We start from the raw sequence: 25,657 nt of genomic DNA, 5'->3' as shown, positions 1-25,657 counted from the left end.
AAACACACGCTTACTCTTAAATCTACTTCCTTTCACACTCCCTTTACCTTTCATAATTTGATATTAATTCGGTTCTCATTGCATTATCTTTCAGCAACATTGGATCTTTTTTATAATTGATATGGGGGATAACAAAATCATTAAAACTGATTTCAAAAAGCCTTTTTGGTTTCTTTCCTGCATTGCAGCCTACCAGACCACCCTTTTCAATTATCAAACAGTTTGGATTAAGAACCAATCCATGGAAGTGGCTTGATTTGTTAAAAAGAAAAAAGAACCATGCACACACCCCAACTAAAATGAGCGTATGAAAATTGCTATTAGAATCAATGTCGGAACACTATACTAAAATTGATATCCAAGCAAAATACAATTTGGTGAACAGTGTACCAAAATTGAAAAGGGGTATCGAAAATGAAATGAAAAAACTTCTTTCATTGTTTGGGGGAGAGGAGAGGGGAGGAGAGTTAAGTCACTCTTGAGGAGTGGCCTCGTTTGTTGAGTCCATAGGCTCAGCTTCAGCTGACTCATCTGCCTTCTCCCCTTTCTTACCTGTGCATACAACCAAGAAGCATTATTTGTTGAGCCATTCGATATAAGTAACGTTGAAACTTTACATGTGCAAATGATGCAGTTCTGTGCAATAATACAGAAGCATGATGCAACACAAGGAATAATAGAACAATAGCAACAACATGCTCTTCCAGCCTACCTTTTTTCTTCTTTCCACCACCTTTCTTCTTAGTCTTTGTGCCCAAGGCTAGCCAGGCCTTAATATCAGGATCATCTATTGTTTTTGTGGGCTGCAATTCTTGGAGTGGATGAGTTGTGATTCGATCCGATCCATTTGGCATCAACAAGACTGTGAATTTGATATGTGCAACAAAATCACCTGTAATGCAACCAATGTAATGCATGACATGAAGGCTCACATAAATGACAACACAGGATTTAATTATGCCTACTGGCCATAAGTTTTTTACCAGGCTTTTCATGCAAAACAGGATATGGCTGCAAGAGCTCATGGTTGACACATTCCACCAAACCAAGTCGAGCTCTTTTCTCTTCCAAAGCCCTATTATAAAACAAATGGAATTTTAGGAAATAAGAATAATAATTAGAACACCAGCTAGACACAGTATCAAAAACATGCAATAATCAAATTACCTAGCAGAGAATGGCATGATTGGAAATTTTTGGCTTATTTCACTGAAAATGAACCTAGACGCTTTCATCTTCAAGTGATAACTCTTGTCAACAGCCCTCTTATAAATAGTTGTCTGCTTCTCATCCAACAGCTTAGGCTGCAAGAGAATGAAAATTTACTTTTTATCATGCATAAGCTCTACCATACTAGTATACATGTTAATATAATTGACCTACCTTGCCATCCCCAGTGCTTGTTACTATATCAATTGCATAAACTTCGTTCTCCTCAAACTCTGCTTCGTCAACCCTTGTGTCTGGATTAGACAAACTAAGCACAACTTTATTCCCATCAATAACAAACTGCTTCATTTGGTGGCTAAGAACACCCTCAACAATTTTACAGTCATAGGCAGCAGCAACCTTTTGAATTGCATCACTTACATCCTTGTTCTGTGGATAAAAGAAAAAAAAATATTAAAAATGAGTACCCACTGCTAAAAATAAGGTCATTTATGTATACGAATAATAATTTTAATAACGTGCTGATTAAACTAGACAAACATGTTGAAAATAATAGATCAGCATAACCATAATAATTTCCAGCTTATTTTAAATCAGGCAACAGAGCAAGGAGGAAATCAATATAATATCATTAATCATCAAAGCAAAGTTTTCCTTACTAAAGGTTTTATAAATGCTACTGTATTCAATCCCACATGAATATTAAAATAACTCAACCAAACTAATGGTTTGAATATAGTATTATATTATTCCTCTTTTCTAGTTCTATGCAAGTGTTAAGTAATGGTTTTAATAGTTAATACGGTAGTATGGTACTATGTTGGCTATACTACATAAGTGTACTGACTGTATATATCAGCACAACCATGAAATTATTTTCAGCCAATTCTAGTATCGGCAACAGGGAAAAGAGGAAACCAATATGGTACTGATCACCTCGGCAAAGTTGCCTTCGCATATGCTACAAAATATTAGAATCCACATATACACTGATAAAGCTAACATGAGAGGTAAATTACGGGATGAATGATTCTCTCAGTGTAACTATGACAAATGGTGGGCACTGGACAGTCATGTATGTGTAGAATAGTGGATGACTGATTCTCTATCAGTGTAACTATGACAAAAACAGGCATCATTGGAGTTTATCCATAGCCTATGATATCTTCATCATATAGAGATCAGTTCATAAAATATACAATATAATATTATGGATCAAAATAATATAGTTTTAAGAGGAGGGAATATGAAAAGAAACAAGAGAGATCCCGTCAGGATTTTTTCTAAAATTTTATCCGAATAAAAAATAACAAGTGTTTGATGACAGCACATGATAGCATTTATCATACAGGTAAAATAACAGAGTGGAATACAAAATGAACAAATCTCTGTCAGTGTAACTATGACAGAAACAGGCTTAATTGGAGTTTATCCGTAGCCAATAATGTCTTCATCATACAGAGATCAGCTTATCAAATTTACAATATATTATGAACCAAATTAAGATAGTTTCAAAAGAAAACAGACATATCCAGCTGAATTTTTTTACAATAATTTGAATCAGAATAGAAAACAAATCAAGTTTTTGATGCAAATGCATGACAGCATTCATCATGTAGATAAAAAACACTTAAATGAGAACCAAGTAATCTCAAAAGAACAAAACATATAGCATAAGGTGAGAAATACACATTACAGACGAGGAGTTCCAAAAAGTAATGTGAGAGAAAACACGAGAAAAAACATGAATGACCTCTATCAGTGTAACTATGACAATAAAGCTTCATCGGAGCTTATCCATAGCCCACAGCAGTTTTCATCATTTAGAGATCAAAATCCATAAGGCATGTCTTTAGGCAAAGAAAACCCTTCAAACAATACACATGAAACAACCTAATTTCTCTCCAATTTTACTAAGCTGAATTGCTTATAATAGTGTATGACCTTATGCCTATTAACCAAAGATACAAATCAAGAAAGACAACATGTAGTAAAATCCAAATCAACTTGGATTATAAAAATGCAGATACAGTAAAAAGAAAATGTTACAAATGATTACCTTCTTTCCCGGCCTGACAAGCCTCAAGGCCACCTCAGCAGCAGTATTTGCAGCAGCAATGACATCAGCTGCCCTTCCAGTAACAGGACCTTCCTGAAGAACATGGGTGTGAGCTACCACAGCAATGAACCCATCTATATGGCATGCCATATCACTGCAACCAACCAAAGAAACAAACACCAACTTCAGAATACTAGCAGAAACCACCGACTCCATCCCCCCCCCCCCTCATCGCAAATTCATGTCCTGAAAATCTTACATTTTCAATATATCACCTTCTTCCAACACGGCCTCATCACTGGCTAGTGGAGAGAAATGGCAGACAACGTTGTTGACTGATAAACATGTTGGGAAAGCAACACCTCTCTCAATCTTCCTCTTCACATTCTTGTACACATTTCCAGTTTGCCTACACACAAACCAAACCCAATTAGCTAATCCATAAATATTAAAAAAAGACACAAACCAGCAACTGAATGTACAGATATGTTAAGAACAGACAATGCTCCTTCATTTATGAATATTATAAGCTTACTCTCTAATGTATGAATCCCCTTTCTCACAAATATCCACAATCTTCGCCTTTGGTTTACATTCTGAAATAACTAGCTTCAAGGCCTCTGTAAAATCATAGACAAACACAGAAAAAAAAAAATCCAGTGCAATCTTAGCAAAACAAAAAATGTAAATTTAAAAAAAGAAAAGTGAACTCCAGCAAGGTTCCAGAAAAAAATTGTGTCCAATGTATAAAATAACCAAAAACCCAGATAGAATTTGAGACCACAAATATTAAGAGTAAGAGAGTGAGGAACACACTGTTAACGATCTCAGCAGCGGTTTTGTATTTGGTGACAACTTCGGCAGAAGAGAGATCCAACTCTTTCTCCTCCCTTTCATCGTCCGACATGGTGGCACAACTCTTTAGTCCTTGTAACCTCTGAAAAACCCAAATGAAATGGGACAAAGAAATGAGGAAAACAAAAACAAAAAACCAATCTTTATCCAATTGGGTCGTGCAAGAGAATGAAAAACCGATAAACAAAGAAGACCAAGATGAAACATTGGGAAATTGATGGATTTTGAAGTAACACTCACTGTGAGGAAGTTGAGGATGATGGCAGTGCAGAGGAATGAGCGAAGAAGAATGGGATTTTAGGAATTAAATAGAAAAGGAAAGACTTGTAGAGCCAAACGGTGCTCCTGTGCAACTAGGGTTACAGCCACAGGCAGCTTTGGCTTATATAGGAGTTTTCATTTTCGTTGCAAGAGTACAAACGAGTAGGGCTTTTACCTTCCATTTTTTCCCCCTTATTTTTTATTTATTTATCTATAGTACATTACCCTTTTGGTACTGTGCTGTGTACTGTATTATACACAAAAAATTAAAACTACAACATGTATGTAATGAAAAAAAAAAAAAAACAATCAAAAAATACTAGGAGACATTTCTTGTTTTAAATAATTATATGACTTGCTCCAAGTTATTTATCATTTATCATTAGATTACAAAATATAAGATTTTGTTCTAAAGATGGGGAGAAATGTTTATAATATTTTTATTTTTAATATATTCTTTATTATTAAGTAGATTTCATATTAATTTTATTAAATACTAAATAAAATATATTATATTTTTTACTGTATAAAAATTATTATATAAAAATTAAGACTTACGTTAATTTTAATGTTAAAAAAATATGTTGTATAATATATATATTTTTTAAATTAGAATAACTTTAATATTTTTTTGTAGTTGAGTGTCTTTCTTTTATTTTTTTACATATGTTTGGGGATTTTTATATTGAATAAATCTATATTTTCTTTTCCTTTAATTAGTTATCCCATCAAAGATAATACTTTTTAAAAAATTATTTTTATTATTTTCATGTATTTTACAAAATGACATCTTGTTAAATAGCAGTTATCAAATAATTATATTACAAAAAAGTTTAACAAATAACTATATTTCTGTTAATTGGTTACTTAAGAATTAATCAATCGTTATTGGTTATTTGAACACAATTAACTATGAAAGAGCACATATATGTGAATATTCATCAATCGATGAATGAATTAATAATGGAGTATTTATCATATTTGTTCCATTTTCTTTTTCTTTCATATTGTATGTGAAACTCATTAATTAAATACGGCTGTCTGACACTAATATGAAACACTACAGTTTATTTTTAAAAAAATGTTAACTTGTTAAATAACGATTATCAATAAGTTAGTTTCTCTTAGTTGGTTATTAGTAATTTAATTAATCAATTGCCATTTATTAATTGAACATGGTTGATTGATACTTAGAAACATATAGGAAAGGTGTGCAAGTTGTTCGAGTCCCTTTATGGAGTTAAGCATGCTAGGAAGAAGTGGTATGAAAGGCTTTATTTCTTCCTTATTAACCATGACTTCATATAATCAGCAATTGATCATAAACTTAGTAAGAGCTTTCCAAGGTGAATTGATTTCTGCATCATTAGCTTGGTATCATGGGCATTGGATCCCTCTCAAGTATTCCATGGGGATGGAAGTTGCACATTCTTCGAAGGGATTCCTTTTTGCCAATGAAAATATTAGTTAGGTTTCCTTAGTGATACAGGTGTTCTTGATGCTATCCTTCGAGAATCATCATTCTCTCTATTTGAGAATTATTCTCAATAATGATTGTCTGCAATCGGTAAACTTAGGATTTCGATTAACACAATATGAGACTTTGTCATTTCATTTTTTTCTTTACTTCGAAATCAACCCTTTTTTTTTCGTGCCGTTAAAAAATTTAAATTGACAATTAAAACTTCCACAATTGAAAAACAACCAATTTTTTTTTAGACGTCCCTTATGGAAAAGTACAAGAAAATGCTAACTAATTTTAAAGTGCAACAAAAATAACTCTTAATAAACCCGGTCGCACTTTCATTTTTTATTACTATTTTGAAACATGTTTTTCCAAACTTCTTTATAAGTCTTCATTTTAAAATAACCAGTTTTATTAAGCCATTTAAATTCAATTCATGTCCAATTATATTTCAATGACTTGTAATCCATCTATCACCGATGTTTTCAATATTTTTTTCATGAATGATTATTGATAAATAATCATCCGTCATTAAAACAAAAATATTATATATGAACTCCAGTAATATCAAAAGCATAAATAAATTTATCCTTTGAATACCTTCAATTTAATCATATTGACTATTAAGAATATCAATCGAAGGGATTTTAAATGTAATAATGTTGGCCAATAACTAATAGCCATAACAAAAAGTTCAATTGAAGGGATTTTGAATGTAATAATGTTGGCTAATAACTAATAGCCATAACAAAAAGTTTAACACATATATACTATCCTTTTTGGGATCCCTTACCTAGCGCACCATTTTATTAACCGTGAAATTTGTTTTTGTTTTCGTTAACAAACATAATCCAGAGGTATATTCGAGGAAGAGAATAATTTTTTCTTTGGAGGCTTTTTATCTTCTCGGTAGGCCCTTCATCATAGGTTTATATGTTAAACTTCCATCAATATCAAAGATCAATCAATGGAACATATTAAAAACAAAAAAGTAATAAGTTTTGAAAATATTGACTCCAATAATAATTCTAATAGTATTTTGATAATAGTTCTAATAGAGATTTCAAAAATAATTTTGATAGTAATTTAGATGATAATAATAAGAAATAGGGATTGAAAATAATAAAAGTTTTGAGAAGAAATAGAAATTGAAAAAAGTAAAGTTTCAAGAAGAAATAAAGATTAAAAAAAATAAAAGTGTTTAGAAGAAAATAAAAACTATAATTGAAATACGGGTTAAAATATTATTCTAACCCGTCAATGTGTAGACATCGCGTGGACTTAGGATATAAGGGTGTTGTTCCAACCCTTGTTAAAATGGTACAAACTAGTTTTTATAGATAATAATTTTTACCAACCTATAACTTTTCAAATAACTTTTAATCGTCATGTTCACTATCGATGATTTTTGTCTTCAATTTTTACCTTTGATAACATGTATCTTCAATCTCCATCGTTGATATCTTTTAGTGTCTTTGATGCTTTTCACATCTTGATGCTTTCTAAGTCTTCATAAGTTCTATCATCGTATAATTAGTTAACAAATTATATTTTAACACTTAGTCAAAATAATTTATAAAAAAACTATTTTTTAATACTTTATTGAAGATTATTTTTTGATAATTAAAAAATGTTAATATTAACACTATTTTTAGTAAAAGATCTTTCACTTGATTAAAATATCATTTCTAAACATAAATTAATTTTTTTAACATACTTTTTAAAAATAATTCTTTTTAATATTATTTTTTAATCAATTTTATCACAAGTTAAACTAAATAATCCATTTACTTACATCAAAATCATTTTTTTTGGCATTCTTAATTAACTCCATTAGTCATAAAAAAGGGAGAGATAAATGAAATCAAAACTTGCCTAATCATTCAAAAGAAGATATATTTTCACAAATCCAACAATAGATTCTTCCTAAGTCAAGAATCTAGAAACGTATAATACAACATATCAGAAAGAAAAAGCAAAGTAACAACTAACAACCACAAAGGACAAAGTGATGGACCCTTAATTAATCCAATTGATGATCCTTTGAGGAACACCATAGTCATAGGCAACCACTGTGAATATTCCAGCCCACATGGCCAAAGTGATCCAAGCTACGGTGGCTGAAATGAAGCTCAAAGAAAGAACTGAAACAACAGCTCCAACAATAAGCATGATCCAAATTATGAGTTGAAGAAGGCTTCCCTTATATATCTGAAGTATTGTTCCAATGGTAGCACAGAAGAAGTATAAGACCATGGTTAAAATCAGAGACATCATTAGCTTGTGCTGTTCTGTAAACAAAAGCTTCCCGGACTCGGTGTTTGTTACTGAAATCAAAGCAATGATCAGTGTTAAGAATTTGATGAGGATCTCCTGCAATTCCTTGAATACATTCACCACTTGGTCCCTAAGTAATTAATTAAGCACAATTATGGGAAAATAAAAGGTAGTATTTTGCTAGAAACACATGAAGGCAGAATTTGACAGAAAAGCGAAACACAAGGATTGTCTAGTAATAGAAAGAAGAAATGCATGGGAAAGAAAGAGCTTATAGTGTATATAATAACCTCAATGAAGTGAAATGAGTGGAATTCAGGGCAGACATGCTTGTTTGTTGTATCCTGAGAAGGCTTCTTCACGCTTAATTTGTTAAGGGAAGGAACATGTGCTAGGATATATATATATATATATATATATATATATATATATATATATATATATATATATATATATATTGATAATGAGAGAACTTAAGATGTATAATGAGGCTTCATGTCTGAAGAAGAAAAGGGGTTTCATGTGAATATATAGGGTAGAGTTGCTTATGGCAAAAAGGTAAATAAACCAATCCTTGTGGGTTTATTTACAAACAAGTGATTTCGCAGTGCAGGCACAGAGGTTCAAAAAGGTAAAGACGACTTTTTAAATTGGCTCTTTATTATTTATAAGATCGGTTATAAGTCCAAATCAAGAGTGAAACTTAGTGGAGAAAGTGAGAATTTCTAAAATCGCTCTACAAAATTAAATTTAGGATATAAACAAGAAGGGTAAAGACGACTTTTTAAATTGTCTCCTTATTATTTATAGGTAAAATTGGTCTCCACTTTATCTTCAATTACGGATTTGATCCCTCTATAATTTAATTCACAAATTTAGTCCCCCAGTTTTATAAATCCCTGCAAAATTGGTTCTGAAAGCACGATTTGGACGTTAACCGTTAATTTCAAACGTTGACGGCCATGTGTCAACGTCTGAGTGGTTCCCCGTAAAGGCTTCATTTTTTGTAAGTAAAATTATACTTTTGATCCCTCAGTTTTACTCTAATTTCAATTTTGGTCCCCCTATAGTTTAATTCACACATTTGGTCCTCCAGTTTTATAAATCCCTTTATAAATTATTCCTGCAAAATTGGTCTTTTGAATGGTTTAGCTACTGGTGCTAGAGACATAGTAGGTCTTGATAAATCTCACACTTTTTTTTCATCGCAAGTTTTTCACTCACTTGAAACCCAGAGAAAAATCACTCTTTGTCACTCTCCCACTTCCGGGGTTGTTCAACTTGGGAAAGTGGCGCATGAATCCCAACCTGGGTCTGAAATTTTCAAATCTCTTACTTTAACAAGTTCTGTAATAACTCCCTCTTTTTTTGCTCCCCCATGCGATATTATGCGTATACAACTGCTTAAGTGGTCTATGTATGACAATGGTATTTTTGTTTAAAATTTGAAATACAACTTCTCCAGTAATGAAATTTGGCTGAATTTATAAAGGGATTTATAAAACTGGAGGACCAAATATGTGAATTAAATTATAATGGGACCAAAATCGAAATTGGAGTAAAACTGGGGGACCAAAAGTGTAATTTTACCTACAAAAAGTAAAGCTTTTACAGGGAACCACTCAAACGTTGACACGTGGCATTGACACATGACCGTCAACGTTTGAGGTTAACGATCAACGTCCAAATTGGGCTTCAAGGACCAATTTTACAGGGATTTATAAAATTGGGGGATCAAATTTGTGAATTAAATTATAGGGGGACCAAATCCGAAATTGGAGATAAACTAGGAGACCAAAAGTGCAATTTTATCTTATTTATACGATTTTTTGCAACGCCTTGGTGTGAGTGGTAATTCCATTTAACACTAAGTTAAAATTTTATTACATCTTTGTCGTATTTATAAGTAGTCTATTGTTAATAACCGGTGGAAATCCTCTCGAAGGAAGAAAAAGCATCCCTCTGAAAATAATTTCCAAGTTGAAAACAAAAAGGGTAAATTGTGATTTTTGTTTCTAAACGTGTAATTTGCTAACAAATACGTATTTGAAAGATAAAAATATTAAATTTAGCCCCCAAAAGTGTAAAAAGTGAAATAAATATACCTGATCATTAACTTTTGTCCGTCACAGTTGATAAAATAGTTTACGTGACACAGAGAGATGAATTTATCATTAAAATAATTGTCAACGTGATCATGCTGACTAGATTAGATAACAATGTCAAAAAAATATCATTTTTGGACTTGAATATTAGTAATTTTAGTGGACGAAAATGTCAATATTTTTTATTAAAAAAATGAATAATTTTTTTTATCTAAACTTCAATACGTTCCATTCAACCAAAGTATCAATAAGTTACCATTATTGGATGCAAATGTTACTAATTTTTTATTGAACCTAAATATTCATATATTTTTATTAGACTAATTTGTTGAATCCAAAATTTTGTTTCATTTAAGAGTAAAATATAATTTTAGAATAAATTTTTGTCATTTTTATTAGCACAAACACAACATCACACTTTCATTTTTTTTATTTTTTAAATTCAAAGACAATATGACAGTACTATCCACTTTTATGTTTTTTGGATACTAAGTACTATCCACTTTTAGAAATTAAAAGAATAATGTAGTCAAATAATAACCAATTAACCAATATGTAATGAAAGCGACTAAAACACTTCATTGGGTTTTTAGTCTAAATCAATTTTATAAAAACATAATCATCATAAAATGAAGCTCGTGCTTTGATAAAAACAAAAATCAATTGTATAAAATCATAATTATCCAAAATCAAGCCAAACACACATTTCAACTATAAATTCAACAACGCCATGACCAGGGATCCACTTTTAAACTCTAAGGTGGGCACATATTATTAAGTTTCTAAGAAAGGTCTCTCAACTCAGTACACACAGTATTCATAAAAAAACCTCAGTCCACGCAGTTGGTCAAGCCCAACTTCTAAATTCTCAGATACATTTTTGAGACTGCTACTTTAAATATGTTAATGTGTACAAAACTGGAGATGAGTTTCTTTCCTTCCCAGTCCCCCACATCCTTTGTTACAAAAACTAGAACAACTCAGGTTAGATGCTTCGGCTGCATCAAAACTTTTTACCGAAGGACGAATTGTCATACATAACCAGTCACCAAATGAGGAGAAGCACGAGGCAGACCACATACTTGACACTATCAATTAGCACAACCACAAAAATCCAAGAGAGTGATTTTGGCCTCATCATGCCATCAACATCACCATCACCAACCTCTCTGGGATCAACAAGGACTGAAACCACCATAGAAGACTTGTTACCATGGAGGTGGTCTTTCTGCAAATTTTTCACTTGTTCTTCAGTTATGTTTAGACTAGACGTGTAGACCCCATTAAGCGGCTCTGGGAGCTCATGAAGGGTTCTTCTATTCCTGGTCTTCTTGACACTGGTAGCATTCTGATGGTTTTCGGTGGAAACATTGGCTATTGATGTTATAGGAACTATTGCTCCAGTACATGGAGAAACATCAAACTGGAAAACTTCAGTGCACATGCCAGAACTTAACATTGGCCCTATATCAGAGAACAAGAAAACTCTATGTATTTTCAACGTTATGCAGGTTACCAAAATAGGCCAACAGGGTCCTTTATTTTGGCATAAAAGAAAAAAACTTTGCTCAGGCATGATTGAGAGGTGGACACCGTGAAGCCATTGTTTTCAGCTCTTATATTCACAAGAAGACACCATCAATAATGAGTGCATATCATGGCTAGGGATGAAAATGAGTCGAGTCGCTTGTCAAAGGGCCTTTGGCTCGGTCTATTTAAAACCCGGCTCGGCTTGACTTGTTTACTATAAAGGTCAAGTTCAAGCTTTTTAAAAAGTTTTTTTAGATAAAAAGGTCAAAGTCAAACTATAAAAAAGCTTGTTAAGCTTGACAAACCGACTTGTTTAAGTAATAATAATAATTATTATTATTATTATCTATATCATTTTTATGACATTATGAATGACAGGATGAAGTGACATAAAGTGTTTAGAGAATTCACTTGCATGTAAAAAAATTTTAAAAAGAAAAAGACTCAAGTTAAAAGGATAATGCAACTAGATTCATACTTCCAAAGAAAAGAATGTTTTGTAAAGACATTTTTAGACAATTTAAATATTTTTATTTGGCTATATTAGTATAAATCATCTCTAGTCCATATATTTTTTAATATTATGTTCTCTTTTTTTCATTTTCTTTTGATATATTTTGTATTTTAACAACTTGAATTCAATATGATTTTGTTTATCAATTATTTTTGGATTTGTACATTACTTATACAAAATTTTATAAGTTTCTTTTTTTAGTTAGTATTTCACTAGGTTTTAAAACAATTAATTGGTCAAAGATGTCTTTAAGCAGACCTTTAATTAGGCTCGTAGGCCAAGCCAGACTTTTATGTAAGCTGGACCTTTAAAAAAAGCCTATGAAAGGTAATGAGTCAAGCTTAAGCCTTGCGTATTCAACTTAAGTCAAGCTCAAACCTAGTAAAGCTTGACTTGACTTGACTCATTTCCACCCCTAATCATGGCCTAAGAAAAAGCTATTCTACAGCTACAACAATGAAGAAATGAACCAACAATGCAAAAATTACTGGAAAGATATTTTTAATTCAAGATCATTTAAAACCATGCTCATCAAACTAGTCCATCTAACCAACCAATTTGAAAGAAATATGAAAGAACTAAGGAAACTTATTGCATAAATATTTATATCATACAAATTTTCAATGATCAAATAACATGATTTGTAGTCGAGGGAAACTAAGGAACAAAGAGGAAACACAAAACATGTTAGCATATTCAAGACTTGATCATCGCCAAAATTAAAAGCCTTAAAACTATAATATGTGCTAGAATATTCACAATTAGATTAGACAAAAATTAGGAGGACATAACATAAGCCAATAGAAAAAGAGTTAATCTAACATTTTCATCCCTATCACGCAACCTATACAGAGAAAACTCACAAGGAAAGCCATAATATATAGATAATCACCTGCAAAACCTTCACAAACCACTATTGCATTTTACCATCAGTTGCAAAGGACTTCGTATGATCCTTCAAAGCTTTGGCTGAACCAGAGCCAAGAGCCTTGCTCTGTACAGGAGAAACCCTATACACATGTGGATGTTGACCTCTGCTTCTACCAACACCAAATCCTTAGGAATAGCCAATGCATAATCCAAATCCTTAGGAATGGCCAACCTAGTTTCCCTATTATTTTTATTTTCACAAACTCTGTTTAAACACAACATTAGTAAATTAACTGTCAAATTTTAAGAATAGAGGCAAAATGAATCCCTGTGTTCCAAATTTCAAAATCCAAATGGATGATGACAACGATGGACGACGCGACAGCAACAACATCATTAGAGATTTCGAAACCCAAAACCAACGAATTTTCAAAAAATAATCGTGGACATCGACGACGGACGCCAACGGTGCCATTACGGCCAACCAAAAATGACATAAAGAAGATGTGTGCAAAAAAGAGTGAACAAACACTACTACAAAAAGCAGTTTTAACATCGGCTTATTAACATCGGTTTTGGACAAAACCGATGTTAAGTTAAACGCGGCGACATATTTGTAAATAAAGTATCCTTCTTAACATCGGTTTTCCAAAAAACTGATGTTAACTAATGATGTTAACATCGGTTTTTAAAAAATCGATGTTAACGTGTATGCATTAACATCAATTTTTTGAAAAATTGATGTTAACTAATGATCAAAAAATCGATGTTAATGCATACACGTTAACATCGGTTTTCCAAAAAACCGATGTTAACATAGTTAATATCGATTTTTGAAAAACCGATGTTAATATAAACTTTTTTTTTAATTATTTATATATTTTAAAAAAAATCATATATTGCGTTATTAATTATATTTTAATTAAAAAAATATAATAATTAATAAACAATTATAAATTCAAAAGGTAAGCATTAAAAAATTAAACTAAATTTTTAAAATGAATTTCGTAATTTTAATTTTATTATTTCATGATTATCATTTAAATATAACACACATTTATATAAATTATTTGATATTAGTTAATTTGAAAAAAAAATGTTTTTAATAATAGAGTTTAACTTTTATAGAATTTTTATAGAATGTTGGTAAAAATAATTATATCGTAAAAAATTAAAATTTATTATTAATATATTTTTATTTAATTATTATAAAAATAAAAAATTATATTTCTTCTGATTGTTTTACATATATTATATTTCTTCTGATTGTTTTAATCAAATATGGTAATTAAGCATTCGCTTTCAAAATATTACTACATTAATGAACTGTTCTCACCAAACTTGCCCTCAAACCATAATAATAACTAGCGTTAAATTATATATTGTGGTTGGAAGGGAGATCAAATTCGAATAGGGATTACGATATTGGCGAAAGTGAAGTCATGAGTAAGGTGTTCAATGCTTTTGGTGCAATTTTCGTCATCATTGTTTGCAACACCAGTGGCTTGCTCCTCGAGATACAGGTCATATTTCTATTCTCCTTTTTCTTATACAAATTAATTGCGTTGGCACTTACATAAATAGGGAAGAAAAATTATTGTTTTTTTCTCTCAAGAAAACATAATAAATTAACTAGCCAAGTTTGTTGAAAGTTGATAATTAATGCCACTTAACTCGTGGAACGTTACATAGATAAAAAATTGCTTTTAATTTTATTCATTCAAATATTTTATTAACATCGGTTTTCAAATAACCGATGTTAATATAATTTTTTTTAATTATTTATATATTTTAAATAAAATCATATATTGCGTTATTAATTATATTTTAATTAAAAAATAAAATAATTAATAAACAATAATAAATTCAAAAGGTAAGCATTTAAAAATTAAACTAATTTTTTAAAATGAATTTTTTAATTTTAATTTTATTATTTCATGATTATCATTTAAATATAACACACATTTATATAAATTATTTTATATTAGTTAATTTAAAAATATAAAAAAAACTGTTTTTAATAATAGAGTTTAACTTTTATAGAATTTTTATAGAATGTTGGTAAAAACAATTATATCATAAAAAAATTAAAATCTTTTATTAATATATTTTTATTTAATTATTATAAAAATAAAAAATTAGTTTTTTTCTTCTTAAAAAGGTAAATGGAGAATATTGTTTAAAAATTCTATGAAATCCTACTATATTTATATTATCGTATTATCTTTAAATTTAAAATAAATTAAAATATTTGTATATATTAATTTGATTTATTGAAAATATATGTTACAGTAATTTAATTTAAATAATTATAATTATCTCATATATTTGTAGGATTTAAAAAAATGATATTTTCATTATTTTTAAACAAGTTTTTCAGAACAAAAATAAAAATATTTTCATTTTCTTGACACGGTATTTTCATTTTTATTAATTTTAACTATATATATATATATATATATATATATGAGTTATTATTTTATCATACAAATTTTCACAATACTTATTAATTACTAACTTTTTACAAAGTGCATGCCCCCGTAATTTTTTTACTTTTTTGGTTTTAATTTCTATTAGTTTTAGCCATTCTACTTGTTAGAATTCCACAAACCATATTCTACATTGGATTGATCAAACCATGGCATATTATGAAGACTTTTTTTGGTTTTAATTGCTATTAGTTTATAATAAATTTTAGTGTTATAGAAAACATATATTTTATTTATCCTATATATTCCGCATGTTAAAATGCTAGTGATTTTTTCAACATCTAAATGAAATAATAAGAAGAATGTAACCTCAAAAAAGAAAAGAAAAGAAAAGAAGAATGTAGTTGCACTTGCAGGTGTATATTTCCTTTTTCTTTTGGAGCAATATTGCACGTCGTGGAGTTCACACGGAAAAGGCCTTGGTACTCGTGTGAAATATAGGGGGCTCTTCTTCTCACTGTTTCACGAGAAAGAAAAGGGGTTTCGTCTTCATAGGCAGCGTGAGAGTTAAGACGAGATTTCTGACCTCGCTGCCCTTAAGCCCTTACAAAGGAACCGCTCTAATAGCAGAGAAGAAGAGACAGCTTCACGGAGACCCTTCACAACATTTGATTTCCGAAAAACGCAAACGCAAGCTCTCTCTCTCTCTTTCTCTTTCCTTGTTTTCTCTTCAAATCTTGACCCACCCTAACCCTAACCCTTCGCGTTTTCACTTTTCAGGACCAAAAGGACGCCTTACAGAATGGTTTGGTAACCATGGAAGATGTTCAAATGGCAGTTGCTGAAGGTACTTGCAAAATATGACATTGGTTTGGATACCAAAGATACCCTTAGACCTTCACCAAAAATTCATTCAAAGAAGAAGGCCTTGAAACTTAAACAGCTCAAGCGCAAAGGTAACTCTATCTCGCACTAGGTTCTATTCTATGTATGGGTTGGAATACATTTGCACAAAATTACATGTTTAGTTCTTAGGGCATTACAATAAAAATTGGAATAATAAATATATCTATCTATGTGAATGCTCTGATAACTTGTGGAATGTGTTACAATTATGTAACAACAATTCCTGAAAACAACATCGGTTTTTTCAAAAAACCAATGTTAACTGTCAATAGTAACACATTCGTTAACATCGGTTTTTTTTTTACAGAAAACCGATGTTAACTGTCAACATTAACAAATTCGTTAACATCGGTTTTTTTACAGAAAACCGATGTTAACGTTAGTTAACATCGGTTTTTTGAAAAAACTGATGTTAACTGTCAACATTAACACATTCGTTAACATCGATTTTTTTATAAAAATCGATGTTAACTTTCAACATTAATATACATTTTTTGGGTGTAATTCATATTAGCAACATCGATTATTTATATAACCGATGTTGGTAATTTTACGTTAACATCGATTTTTAAAAAATCGATGTTAACGATAATACTATCAGTGTCGGTACTTTCAACAATGGTTCAAAAACCGATGTTGAAAGTCATAAATAACCGATGTAGAAAACATATTTTCTAATAGTGAAACGAAAAAAAATGCAAATCTGGGTGTGCAATAGAGAAGACAAAAATGCTATGGTGATCGTCGTCATTGAAAAGACAACGAGTTAAAAAAGGATGCACCTCGGGGAAGGGAGCAACAAAACTATACAAGAAGAAGAAAAAGAGCCAAGGTACTGTGTAAGAAGAAGAAGAGGAGGCAACCTAAAGGATGGTTTTTTATTTAAAATTATTAATGTCACAAGATATTCATATTCCCATAGAATGAGGAGATAAAAAGTCAAAGAAAATATTATATGACCAATATATTTATATGTTGACAATTAGGGATAACTACGTTGACAATTATTTCATTTCATAAATTTGTCCTTTTGTGTCACATTGGATATTTTATTAACCGTGCATAAGTTAAAGGTGGTCGAATATATTTGTCATGTTATTTACATTTTTGGAGACTAAATTTTATTTTTATCTTTTAGAGCATTTATAAGCAAATTACACATTCAGACGAAAAAAGTGTCTATTTATGAGGAAAAAAAAAGTTAACATTCTAAAGTTACGTAGGCCAAAACTCAAAAGAGTGTTGTGTGTGAAGATAAAATTAATAAAATACATATAAAATGTTTAGTACGTGGTGGGGGTCCTACATGAATTTTCAGAATCATAGTATTTATTTTCAATAATCCATATCCTCTGCCCCTATTTAACATTCCATCCAATATATGATGATCACAATTCAAACACCAACCAACAATTCTCAAACGGGAAACACACTCGTCATCTCACAATTCACTTCAACGAGGTTATCCCATTTCTTCTTATTATCGACTAATTTGGACATTTTTTTTGTTGTGTTTAGGTTTTCTGCCAGATTTGGCTTTTAACTACATTTATTTATAGCAAAACTACATCGTAATTCTAATGTATCTAACTTTTCTTGTTTTGTCTCAATGGGTGTGTTTAGGGACTAAGTACACAATCTATTTACGGAATTGGAAAAGATTCATGACAGATTCTTAACACTGTTGATTGCCTTGATTGCAGCAACAAACACTGACACAGGAAATTTTTTGTTCACAAACAACACAAGCGAATGATGAGTATGGACGTATGGTTTTGGCCGTTGTTCTTTATTCCTTCTTGGCTACTCTTGGGACAAAACTTCATACATATAATAACAGTAACACGAACCTTCTTCCTATCATAACATGTGCTATGCTTATGTTGGGAAGTGTTGTTTCAATTCTGGCTTTGAGCTTTATCTCATCCACTTTTGCTTGGATCACTTTGGCCTTGTGGGTTGGAATATTCACATTGATTTCTCATGAGTATGGTGCTCATAAAAGGACAAAAATTGGATTACCGGTTGCATCACACGGTGCTAAGGTTGTTGCCTCTCTAGAGAAAGTACCTTTGTCAAACTCTGACTATACTCTTTGTTCACATAGTTAGAGTTTATCAGTTCTGTTGTGTTTTGTGGTTATGTTGTGTTTTTTCTTTGATTTGGTTTGATTTAGGATTCTAGATTCTTGATTCAGGAAGAATCTATTGTTGGATTTATGAAAGCATCTCTACTTTTTCATGCTTAGTCGAGTTTTAAATTGAGTAAGTTTTAGAATTTTAAACCAAATAAGAATTATTTACTTTAACATTCTATAAAATTGATTTTGCAGGAATTAATATTATATATACTTTGATTTAAAAATGGTTTAAAAGTTATTTAAGGTTTGAAATTATATTTTAATACTGAGCTTAAAAGAATTAAATTTATTTAATGTTCTGTCAATTTTTCCAATGAAGATTACTTATACTTTACACTAATATTACATTAAAAAAATAAATAGTATAATAGAGTATTTTTGAAGACATAAGAATACTTTTAAAAAATTGATAAGTCCCTTCCTATAATTAATTCTATTTATCTTTGAAATTTGTTTGACTTATGTTTTTAAAATTAATTTGGTTCAGTGTAAAAATTGATTTTAAAACAGAAAAAAATATAATCACATACTATTCTTAGCCTAACATGGCATGTTAATCTTTTGTTTCCTATTAAATCTAAGGTTTCTAAATTTTAATTTGGCAAAATTATAATTTTCAGTCTTCAAAAGTATAATTCGGATTTTAGTTTAGCTTTTAAACTTATTTTTTTAAAAAAAATTAGTCCTTTAAGATATTTTTACGTTAATATTTTTTTGTTAGTTGGAAGTTATGTTAGTGGCAATGTTGCTATAAAGGTTGTCGTTAACACAATATAAAATGAAAAAAATGAGATGGCTAAATAAGAACAACTTACACATTGCTATAAAGGTTTTCTATAGGTTTACTTTCAACTTGCTTCATAAGTCATTGGCAAAACAGATAAAAGTATTGTACAAATAATATAAAGAAAAGTCTAAATATCTATCCACAAAGACATGCTTGTATCAAGCTATTCGTGCAAATTCAAGTTCTAAGCAAATGAGATTTTGTTTTAAATGTAACAAAGCAAAAAATAAAATTGGTTCTAAACTAAAAAAACAACAAATTAAAGGTGAACAAAAACAAAGACAATTAGTGGAGAAGATGAACTAAATGCAAAATAAATGAAGTGTTGGAGATTTGACTATACTAAACAAACAATCTCAATCATTGCAAGGATTTTCTTTATCCAATGTTTATTCTAATGTTACCTCAACTTACGATAGTGTTCTAACCATGATTTCTTATGTGAGAGAACTTAATAAGTTGTTTAATTCAACTCCTAAACCCTCGAAAAGTCAAGCTAAACCACTTGGATTCAAGAACAAGTTTAACAAGTGTTATTCCATCCCTAGACATAACACTCATTAGAAGTCACTTTCAAATCTTAGTTAAAAACCATTTGCCAATGATATTTTAACTATGAAACATGTTTATATTGTTTATCACTAATGATACTAACAAGCATCCCTCCATTCCTAGATGAGACATTCATTAGATGCTATATTCAAAACTCAGTCTTCAAACATTTTCCAATGACAAAACAAAGAATTAGAGATAAGGTAATCAAACCATAAAACAAGCAATAACATAGGAAATAAAGTTGAACAAATATAAAGATTAATTACATGATAGTAGCTTAGCACACCAATTGTAAAACCCTAACAAATCACACCAGAAAGAGAGGGATCCAAAGGTTGTGCAAGTATGAGACTGTACAATTGAGGATGACTCAAGTGAATTAATTAATATTACATATACAAACAAGATGCATCTACTACTGAGATGGATGACTTTTTGAAAAGTTTTCCAAAAAAGCATGTGAGTGAGAACAAAACACATTAAAAAGTCTCATGTTGGTTTGTGGGGATAATCATTATTCCTGAAAGCAACTAAAACATAGCATCGATTTCTCGATTTTCTTTGCTTTAGATTTAGCTAAGCTTCATCACCTATCATAATACAATTTCCATTGAAATAAATGTAATTTAACAGAGCAATATCATTAGCTGGACAACTTCTAGCTAATTAATCTTTTACAAATAAACTTTCATTAAAAAATCAAGCAAAAAACAAAATGACTAATTAGGATACTTTCTCCTTTAATAATAAATGATAATAGAAGAAATATAAAATAACACTTTAAATAATGTCCATATCTATTGTGCTTTTAATTGTCATAGTTTTTGCGTGTCAAATGTTTGCTATTAAGAATAATAATGGATTTGCACAATTGTACATCGAGTCACAAATTTGTACCATTCTATTGCTGGAATTTGTTGAAGTGTGGCACATATGGTGTCTAATTCTATGTTGATATTGCACATCTTCAACTACTAATGATTTACACTGTTTTTTTTTTTTGTGGGTGGATGGGTTGGGGGGATCAACTTAGTAAAAGAAATTCATACTAACCAAGAGAATTTCTACCGGTACTGTTGATTCAATGTTGCTTCTTATGTTGCATCAAAGTATGCATGACCCATATATGCACGTTGTTCGTGCATCTAGGCACCAATCTAGTTGCATTGTAATTTTGCAATAGTATAGTGTATAGATTTTTTAATCCATATATGTTAGTTTGTTAATTTTGTTAAAAATATTAGTGGAAAAATTTGGACGCACAACCATTTGCTTCCTCTTCTCATCCTTAAGTTTCCTCTTCCCAACCATTAAACCAATATTATATATAGTGTTACTCATGGGTGGGGTTGGATCAGTTTTGGGGGAAAATGAAATATAAACCGATTGGTTTTAATTGGTTTAGTTTGGTTTGGATTTTAGATTTTTTTTTTGTCTAACCCAAACCAAACTAAACGAATGTTGAATGGATTGATTCAATTCAGATCATTAGATATTCGATAAAAAAATACTAAAAAATATGTTTCGTAAAAAAATATAAAATAATAGTTTTATACCAAAATTAACAAATAATCTCATGACATACACCAAATTAGTCAAATCCATCTACAATAATAGACATGAAATAAACCAAAATGTCAAACATAAACCAAATTAGCTAGATCCACCAACATACACCTTATTGTCTAATTAAACAAAGACACAAACCAAATAGTCCAACAAAAAACATACAAGATAAACTAAATTGTCCAAAAATGAAAGAAATGTCCATTGTCCAACATAATTAAAGTCTTCACACTTCATGCATTATTCTTAACCATTGGGGAATTAATTCTTGAATGTCAACCTACAATAAGATATCAAGTGAAAGTAAATGTTATAAGTTGTTTACTATTTATTTTAAAACATAAATTCATAAATTTAAAATAAATTGATAACCTTAAGATGAATTAGGTCCAGATGTAGAATTAATAGCTTTACCATCACTTATATCTAGTCCAAACAACTCTACACAATACAAATACAATTTAGACCATAAATCTATAAGCATAAATTAACAAACTAAACCTGAGAATAATAAAACAATTTTTTATAATTGATTCAAGCTTTTGTGATTGATCTCATATCGTAGTTCTGAAGTCAAAAGACATTTATGTCTTGAGATGAATCAAGATCCTTAATTATTTTGATTAGATGTAAACAAATACAAAGGTTAAAAACTACGTCTTATGCGCTATCAAAATATGTTTCACGAAGTCTATATTTGATATTTCAGACGATAGCAAGATGAAATCATGATCTGATACAACATTAAATATGACATTTAAGACTTAATTTAATATTCTGTGTTTGAGATCTATTTTGCAAAGATAATATCTTAGGATCTGTCAAATCCTATGAAGAATAAATGAAGTCAAACTCTGAAATTTCTCAATTGTCATTAAAAGAAGAGTTATGTTGTACAGACCTGCTCTAATGCAAAAGGAAGCGATTTCTTGTTGTGGTGTTCAACACGCTAGCAATGAAGAATGGTTTCTCAACAAAAATAAGTACGTGCATTTAATGCCCCCAACAACCACATTCTTCAGACACAAGCTTAAGAGAGGAAATATGTCTGTTTAGAGACAACAAAGGTTTGATTGAAGATGACCTATAAATACCAAAAGTTTTAAAGACATTAAGTACGAATTGAAGCACTTATTATTCAAATTATTTTTGTAAAGAGCTTTTTGTCTAAATTCTTGTAAAGTTTAGTAAAGCTCTTAAAAAACTTTGTTTCTCTTTAGAGAAAAGACTAAGTGCTGAAAGTGTCTATTCATCTGTAAGATGATTGAGTATTAGTCATTGTGCAATCAAACCAACATAATCTTCTGATTTTTGTTAAAGCCAGTAGTGACTTGGTAGGGTAAAAAATATTGATTGCAACAAGTTTAGTGTAGAGCTTGAACTAAGGAGCTAGAACTGACAATGATAAATACTTGTAACTTGTTAAAGTTACTGGAACTTTGTGGTTTACAAAGAATTGAATGTAGTTTCGGTGGTTGAGATGAACCAGTATAAATTTCTTATGTCTTATTTTGTTTATTCTCTCTTCTTCACTTTAAACTGACTCATGGTTTGAATTTGATGTTTGCTTTTGAAAAAGTTTATGTTTTACAAGATTTTAAACTATTGTTTGATTTGCCTTGCGAAAATCGAATATTTGTTTCCTTAGTTATACTTCATCAGACGATAACTTTGTTGTTTTAAAAAAAAAATTAAGTTTAGTAAAAATCACAATTCAACCCTCCTTCTTGTGATATTTGCCTTTACAATAGTTCAATATGATTAGGACTAGGAGAGGCCCTTAGCCAATTTTGGCAACAAATCAAAGCTTCAATAGTAGAAACACTCAAGGAACTTCAAAATAAGTCAAGGACTCGACTTCCTGTACTAAAAGCACTCTCAGATGATACAATAGACATTGGGATGGCTAAAATATCTCTCGCCATACGGGAAAGAATATAATACTTCGCTAACTTCATTCTCCACCACTTTAAAATCTCAAATTCAATATTGGGATGTGAGTCATCAACATCATCTTCTATGTACCCATTCATCTCATTCCTCTTCACTTCACCTTGTTTATTTATAATTTTCATCCTGAACTCATTTTCCCAATCCCTTTCATTATCATCATTAGTGGAAAAATTAGGTTGAGAAGCAACACTTGATAATATGCTACCAAAATCACTACCATTAATAGGAAGAGGATACATTGTAACATAACACTCAAGCAACTTTTCAATGATCTCTCTTAACCTTTTTATCATCTCTTGACTCCTCTCTTTACCATACAACCGACCAAAGCAAAACTCAACATATTCAAGCTTATAGCATGGATCAAGAAACACAGCCACAAAAAACAAGTTATTTATCTCACTATTTCCCAATATTTCAAAAACTTGGTTTGCATGTGTAGTAAAACTTTTGCAAGATTGGATCATTACTTTTCCTCTACTTGTTTAATAATTTTTTAATGTCACACAATTTTGTTAAAAACATGTGTATTGTAACATGCAATGAACCAACAAACATAAGGGTTGCATCATAAAACACCTTCAACACCTTAATAAACATACATGCACGATTCCAATCATCACTATTAGGACACCCTTCATTGGCAAGAGCTATCAAATATTGAGGATCATCATATTCAATCCGTTTAAATTCCTTTTCAAATTTTTCAACAACATCAAACATTAAATATGTAGAATTTCACCTAGTTGATACATCAAGACATATAGAAGCTTCACTAGTTATACTTACCTCATATGCACACCTTTTAAAGGTAGCCAATCTAGATGGAGAAGACCTAGCAAATTTACGTGCAGCCCTTATTCTACTAACATAAGGGTCAATTTCTTTCAATCCATCACTTACAATCAAGTTCAAAATGTGAGCAACACATCTCATATGCATTAAATCTCCACCTAGCAAAGTATTGTCCTTGTTGTGGTTGAGTTTGTTGTCTAGCCTCTCCTTGTGTTTCTTGAGTTTGTTGAGCTTATTGTGTTGGGATTCCTTGTGTCTCTTGTGATTCTGTTGGAACTTTTGGTGGTTGACAAGTTCTATTAGAATCTGCCTCACTTGCAATTAATTAACAACTAAAAATAATGGAAACCAAAATTAGTACAAAAATAACCATATGAGTACCAAATTAACATTTATCAGTATCATAATAGATAAGAAAATAACCATAAAATAAAAATTAGTAATAAAATATTAACAAAAACAGAAACAATTTTAGAAGCAAACCAAAAAAGAAAGAATTTAAAAAAACTTGAAGAACCAAATCTTACTCTGTTAATGTTCTGAAATAGAGTGACTGTACTAAGTTACATTGAGTTCTCAAAGGAATGTTCCTTCAGCTATTAAACAAGCACAAGAAACAAATATTTACAACAATGGAGAGAAACTAAGTGAACTCTGATGACCCATGATGTCAACGAAATATTTACAACAATTTGTTAGCTTTAATGATTAATTTAAAATTTGTTTATTTCAAAGTTGAATTGTATAAATTTTGATAAAATAAAATTTAAATTATACTTATATATTTATATGTGACATCATTTCTATTTTCTACCAATTCTCTAATTTTACTTATATATTTATATGATAATAAGCAAGGAAGTCAGATTTACCATCTATTTGTGAGATTTTTTTTTCTTAATAAACAGCATAGCTGATTAACTTTAACTCAATCAAGTCCATCATCTTTATTTTTTGACCGACATCTATTTTGCATCCTTATCTCTATTTAGACACAACAAAAGAAAAACACCTTCCATTAAGCAGTAAAAAGAACATTGTTATTTCATCAATCCAATGACAGATTCTTTCTGACTCAAGAATCCAAATTCAAATTTAAACAAAGGAAAGTATACCATTAATAGATACCAAACAAAATATAATTGAGACACAATAACACTAAAAAGTGTGAACAGTGTTTGGCAGGGGTGCTATGCTTTTGTCTAGAGAGGCAACAACCCTGAGCTTCGTTGAGGAACAACATAGATATACACAAACAATGCTAAAATTCCAAGCCACAAGCCCAAACTGATAATAGCAAAAGTGAATGAGAAGATGCTCAAAGCTAGAAATGAAGCAACGCCTCCCAGAATAAGCATGGCACAAGTTATGATTGGAAGAAGGTTTCTATTGTTATGTATCTGAAGTATTGTATCAATGA

At 30.4% G+C, this 25,657-nt stretch overlaps 1 protein-coding gene and 1 pseudogene across 1 annotated transcript; both read right to left on the bottom strand.

Annotated features, from left to right (window-relative positions):
* Nucleotides 1–295: 295 nt before the first annotated feature.
* On the bottom strand, nucleotides 296–4,486 carry LOC114396592 (ERBB-3 BINDING PROTEIN 1). Its single transcript, XM_028358656.1, has 10 exons — nucleotides 4,325–4,486; nucleotides 4,046–4,166; nucleotides 3,765–3,849; nucleotides 3,489–3,638; nucleotides 3,230–3,383; nucleotides 1,384–1,599; nucleotides 1,168–1,304; nucleotides 984–1,075; nucleotides 713–892; nucleotides 296–552 (listed from the first exon to the last, which is right to left on the bottom strand). The coding sequence occupies exons 2-10, from the start codon at nucleotides 4,134–4,136 to the stop codon at nucleotides 473–475; spliced, it is 1,185 nt and encodes a 394-aa protein (XP_028214457.1). The 5' UTR covers nucleotides 4,137–4,166; nucleotides 4,325–4,486; the 3' UTR covers nucleotides 296–472.
* Nucleotides 4,487–11,085: 6,599 nt separating this feature from the next.
* On the bottom strand, nucleotides 11,086–24,378 carry LOC114397355 (annotated as a pseudogene).
* Nucleotides 24,379–25,657: the final 1,279 nt, after the last annotated feature.

Source organism: Glycine soja, chromosome 18 (assembly GCF_004193775.1).
Source record: "Glycine soja cultivar W05 chromosome 18, ASM419377v2, whole genome shotgun sequence".
NCBI lineage: Eukaryota > Viridiplantae > Streptophyta > Magnoliopsida > Fabales > Fabaceae > Glycine > Glycine soja.
The sequence above is the reverse complement of the archived record's forward strand: the minus strand, read 5'-3'. Positions and strand labels throughout refer to the sequence as shown.

Bases quoted from the DNA above. Each gene is read 5' to 3' on its own strand.
- LOC114396592 (XM_028358656.1), bottom strand. From the start codon at position 4,136: ATGTCGGACGATGAAAGGGAGGAGAAAGAGTTGGATCTCTCTTCTGCC. The intron at 3,639-3,764 runs GTAAGCTTATAA...GTTTGTGTGTAG, and splicing joins GGGGATTCATACATTAGAGA to GCAAACTGGAAATGTGTACA. The intron at 893-983 runs GTAAAAAACTTA...GTTGCATTACAG, and splicing joins TGTTTTGCATGAAAAGCCTG to GTGATTTTGTTGCACATATC.